Source organism: Parus major, chromosome 25LG2, assembly GCF_001522545.3.
Source record: "Parus major isolate Abel chromosome 25LG2, Parus_major1.1, whole genome shotgun sequence".
NCBI lineage: Eukaryota > Metazoa > Chordata > Aves > Passeriformes > Paridae > Parus > Parus major.
This window is the reverse complement of record NC_031794.1, coordinates 131,220-136,696: the sequence shown is the minus strand read 5'-3', so window position 1 is coordinate 136,696 and position 5,477 is coordinate 131,220. Positions and strand designations below refer to the sequence as shown.

Genomic DNA, 5,477 nt, shown 5'->3' with positions numbered 1-5,477 from the left:
GATTGGAGGCTCCTGGAATTTGAGAGGATTGGAGGCTCCAGGAATTTGGGAGGATTGGAGGCTCCTGGAATTTGGGAGGATTGGAGGCTCCCAAATGAGAACCAGGTCCCTTTATCCCACTCAGGGCTGGGTTTGAGGGTTGGATAAGAAATTTTCCACCTTCAGCATTTCCCACTGAAACTCTTTTATATCCCTATTTTTTCCCCTCACGTTTTCTTTCCCACCTTTTCACCTACAAATCCTTCGGTTGGAAACCACTTTGCCTTGAGCCAGCAGAAATCTTCCTGCCTTTAATCCTGGGGTGACTTTTGGGCCATTTGAACAAGAATTTGGAGCTCTGGTTGCACCCTGTGACACATTCCAGGATTTGCTGAACTGGAATTCTGCGGGATTTCGTCTTCTCTCTCCAGAGCTTCACCACGATTGCAAACAAATTATCCAATTATTTTCCAATTGAGCCTGTTCCTTCAGCCCCATTAATGTTTTGCTCTCAGCTGATTAATTTATTGCGTGCCATCATTAAATTAATCGCAGATTAAAATTCCTAAACCTCTTTAGGCACACGGGGAATTTAAGCAACTTTAGTAGTGTGTCATCCAATTTTCTATTTATGTCCTGGGCTGTCAATTATAATATTTTAAAGCCATTTTCAGCTTAAACAGAGAGCAAAAAATTCAATTTTCCAAGCAGGATTCCCTCATGGGGAGATCATCCTCTTTTCCCTGATATTTCCCATATTTCAGTTCATCCTTCTTCACTTAACAAGCATTAAGAATTCTACAGTTCAATAGAAAGTATTAAAAACATATTTTCAGCTTTTTTTGGGGCGGTTCCCGATCTCTCTCCTGTGTTTTCCAAGGGAGTAAAGCCGGGTTTAAGTCACCCCTCGCAGATCTTTAAACCCGGGGCTCACCCACGGCTGTTTCTGTGTTCCCATCCTGGCAACCAGGATGTCAGGCGGGGTTTGTGCTCTTGTGCCACTCCTCCCTTGGGAAATTCTCTCTTGCACAGCCCGGTGAGGTTCTGCTGTCAAATAAAAGCAGCCCTGTGATGATGCCACAGCCGGGAGAGATTTCCCCACATCCTGAATCGTTGGGCACTGACGGCTCAGAAATCAAGGAGAGGTTCTTTGGTGGATTTCCTTTGGTTCCCACCCCCAGTCCTCAGATTTTCACCTTGGTTTGCATCCTCTAGTACCCAAAAAATTGTGTTCAGCTTCCCTAAAGCTCAGAATTCTGCTGGGAATCACGATAATTCCTAAAAACTGGTTCTAAGTATGGTGACAGAATGGATGGGGCCGGGTTCTGCTCCCAGAGGACAGGGACAGGAGGAGAGGGAATGGTCTCGAGCTGCCAGGGTGGATATTTGGGAAAATCCCTCCTGGAAAGGGCAGCCAGACCTTGGAAGGGGCTCAGGGAGGTTTGGAGTGGCCGTCCCTGGAGGTGTCCGAGGAAGGACTGGACATTGCGCTGGTCTGGTGGGAGATGCACCAAAGGTTGGGCTCCATGACCTCGGAGATCTTTTGCAGCCTCAAGGATTGGAATTTATGATTCCAGGAATGAACAGAATCCTTCAGGAGAGAGGAGCTGAGCTAAACCTGAGTGTAAAACCAAAACCTTTGTGGCTTTCCAGACCACATCCCAGCCCTTGTTCGTCCTGCAGCTCAAAGTTGTCACCCCCAGAGAGCTCCGTGCCCCCCAACCAAACTCCTCCGCGCTTAAATTTTGGCTGCTTCATCCAACCCTCGGTTTCACAACCCCAATTACTTAAATAATTACTGCCCAATTACCATAAAACCCCGTAATTGCTGCTCACGGAACCAGCTGAGGGAAGCCTAAGGAGGTAGAGGAAAGGACGGGAGCGAAACGGTCCCGCAGAGAAAGGAAATCCCAACAAAACGTGCTGATGCAGGAGGATTTTAATGGGATACACAAGGGGATGACACCAAACAGACGCTCCTTCCTTCAGCTTCACTGTCCGAGAAGAATCCACCTTCCACCCATTGTTCTTCTCCTGTCAGGGCTGCATTGACAAGCTCCCTGCCAGGCCTTTCAAGCTGTTCTTTTTTCTTCTCTTGGCACAATGGGAAGAAGGAGCTGGCACTGAAGGGTGATTTAACAGAGGCTGCTAATTAAAACAAAAGGGGAATGCGGGGAAGAGGTGTGGGCCCCGTTCCCAGAGGTCCTGAGCGAGGGTGGCTCCCGTTGATGCTTTCGCCGTCTCCAAAAGCCGGTCCCAGCTGTGGATCTGGATTCTGGGGTTTTATCTCCCGGGCCCAGGGATCTTCAGCTGCCTCAGTTTCCCAGGCGGGATCCACGGCTGCTGCTGCTGGTGTAGAACTTCCTGAGGAAGCAGCCCCCCGAGGAGGAAGCCCCACATCCAGAGGAACCCCCCCTTCCTGAGACACCCACGGAAGAACTCCCACATCCATAGGAGCCCCCAGAACCATAGGAGCCCCCAGATCCATAGGAACCCCCAGATCCATAGGAGCCCCCAGATCCATAGGAGCCCCCAATTCTTGACAGGCCACCAGAGGAGCCTCCCATCCCCGAGCCGTATGAGGAGCCACCGGAGGGCTGGGGCAGGGATGAGGCCACGATGCTTTCCTGGGGGCAGGAGCTCAGGATGGGGCCAGGAAAGGTGATCCACACGGGCGGGGCGTAGACCAGAGCCGTGGAGTCCCCACAGGAGGCCACGCAGGGCCCGAGGCCTCTGCTGTAGGCACAGGGCTCAGGACAGGCCACCTCGCAGCCGGGCAGGCACCGGGAGCTGATGCAGTTCATGGTTCTCAGAGCTGGAGGAGGAGCTGGGAGAGAAAAGGTGGAGTTAGGGAATGTCACAGCCCCTCCACACACACACACACTTGTCCTTGTCCTTGTCCTTGTCCTTTTCCTCCCTACTTGTGGAATTCCAGGATGCCTGGGGCTGGGAAAGAGCTCCAAGAGCATCCAGTCCAAGCTGTGCCTGATCCCCACCTGGACACTCAGGTGTCCAGGGATTGTCCACTCATTGTCCAGGGATTCCTCGGACACCTCCAGGGGCAGCCACTCCACCCTCCCCAAGGCTCTTCCAAGGCTTGGTTGACCTTTCCAGGAGGGATTTTCCCAAATATCCACCCTGAGCCTCCCCTGGCACAGCTCGAGGACCTTCCCTCTTGTCCTGTCCCTGTTCCCTGGGATCAGATCCCAAATCCCACCTGGAGGAACCCAAAATTCTCCCTGGCAGCTCTTTTTTTCCAGGCTGAGCCTCTCCCAGCTCCCCCAGGAGTTCTCCAGACCCTTCTCCAGCTACTCCAGCCCCTCAATAACTGTCCTGAACTGGGGGACCCAGAACCGGACACAGGATCGAGGTGTGGCTTCACCTCCTCCCTCAAACCCTCCTGACCTGGGGCTCCATTTCTCCCTCTGCTCCAGAAGACACCTAGGACTTGGTTTCTCAGTAAATTCAAGCCTTAAATTCGCACCTCAAGCTTTGAAAGCCACAAGAAAAAATCCACGTAACTCCTAGAATTCTATCTTTAAGTATCAAATCGATTTTTTCCGACTGCAGTGAGACTCCAACAAAAAACAGGATTTCACTGCCACGTCTCCCAGCTAAAATCCCCCCAAAAAACCAAGGAACAAATCCTTGTTTAAAACTGTCACTACAGAGAATGAGAGAGAGCAAAGATCAGCTTAATTCCAACTCACCTGGAGTAGCAGGAGAAGTCAGGAGAAGGTCTGAGGAGACTCCTGAGATGTTCCTCCTTTTATACCTCTTCGGAGGCAGCTCCTGGGGTATGAAGCATCCCATAAAATCTCTCAGCCTTACCAAATTCTGGATTTTTTCCCTCTGTGTGACTCCTCTAACGCCTGTAATTATTTTCATAGTTTCCAATTAGCAAATCAACCCTCGACATATACAATCTGACTCTCGTATCATAAATTTGGCTTTTTCATTGTGTGGGAATTTTACAGCCCGGGCTCCTGTGCAATATTCCAGGGATGACTGGATTTACAATGGAACCTGACCCCTGCCTGTTATTTCTCATTCATGATTTAAGTGAGGCCTGGACAGATCAAGCCTGCAAGTCTGAACTAAGGAAGGGCTTGGGTTGATGGTGAGATAACTTTGAAGGTCAAACCCATTTGGGAAGAGTTTCAGGAGGAATTTCCTCATGGGAAGGCTTTGGAAGGGGCTGACCAGGGGGGTTTGGAGTCCTCATCCCTGGAGGTGTCCGAGGAACGACTGGACATCGGTCTGGGTGACCAGGTGGGGATGGGTCAAATGCTGGACTTGATCACCTGGGAGGGCTTTTCCAAGCGAGATGATTCCAAGGTTCCAAGTTTGGGATCCAGCTTGGGACACAAAGGCCTGGTGACCTTGGGCTGTGCCCTGTGACGTGGTGGCGACATCGCTGAGCTCAGCATCCCCAAAATGAGTTTTGATTAAAATTACTCAGAGGTTTCAGGGCTCAGAGGACCTCGCCTGTCGCTTCAATCCCTTTGAAATGTGTTTCGCTGTCTCATCCCCTCAATCCGTGCACGCAGGGAGGGTTGCAAAGATCCCTGACCCCCATCCGAGGTCGGATGATTCCGTTTGGGAGGGATTGGACCCAAATCTGAGGCTTACACCCCAATTGTGTGAGTGACACGTGGGGAGCCGCCTTCCCGCAAGTCACGGAAGGAAAACAAACACAGAGATCAACTCCTGTTTCCTTTGGAACCGGAGTGATGCCGAGAGGATTTTTCCCCATGAAGTTTGAGACAAAAGGAGACTTTTGGGTGTTGGGTTTGTGTCACTCAAAGCAGGGCTGGAAATGATCAGTAATTATGAGCTGAAATGAAAACAATGGCGAGGCTTAAGAGGATCTTTTTCTTTGTAAGTGATAAGGATTTAGTAACTGAAATGGGTGACATCACGTCCTCCTTATTGTCTAAAAACGGGATAAAAGGGGAGAGAGCTGAGAAATCCTCCATTCCTGCAGATCCACTGATCTATTCCCTCCAAGACAACGGGGTAAGTCTGACTTCATTGTACTCCTCGGTACTTTAAAATTTCTCCTTTTTTATATTGCAAAATTCCAGTGGCTTTGGAAAAGCTGAGGGAGATGGGTGGATTTGGAAAAGCTGGGGGAAAGGGATGAACAGAGCAGGGGCTTTCCTTGGGGACTTTCTGAAGGCAAATCTTCCTGTAGATCTACTTGAAAAGGGAATTAATGGGACTTTCCTGGGCAAGGAATTGCCCCGGAGAAAAGGATAAGGTTCTTTTTGAGAGATTCTGAAGAAAAAGAGATGTGGTGGTAGGAAAGGAAGAACTGAGAAGCCTCAAACAGGTCAGGAAGGAAGGAAACAGCAGGAAAAATGGGAATCCATGAGGGAGGGTTGGACTGGGAGCAGCTGGAGAAGGACAAAGCACAACTGGTTCATACTGGGAACTGACTGTGCTGCCTCCTTGACCTCACACTTCCTTTCCCAGCTTGATCCCAAATCCTAACG

General features: G+C 50.2%; 1 protein-coding gene across 1 annotated transcript; it reads right to left on the bottom strand.

Annotated features, from left to right (window-relative positions):
- Positions 1 to 2,294: 2,294 nt before the first annotated feature.
- On the bottom strand, positions 2,295 to 2,783 carry LOC109022969 (claw keratin-like). The gene has a single exon (XM_019008957.1). It carries the CDS (start codon positions 2,781 to 2,783, stop codon positions 2,295 to 2,297), a length of 489 nt encoding a protein of 162 aa, XP_018864502.1.
- Between the last annotated feature and the right edge of the window lie 2,694 nt (positions 2,784 to 5,477).

Coding starts and splice junctions, on each gene's coding strand:
- LOC109022969 (XM_019008957.1), bottom strand. CDS start 2,783: ATGAACTGCATCAGCTCCCGGTGCCTGCCCGGCTGCGAGGTGGCCTGT.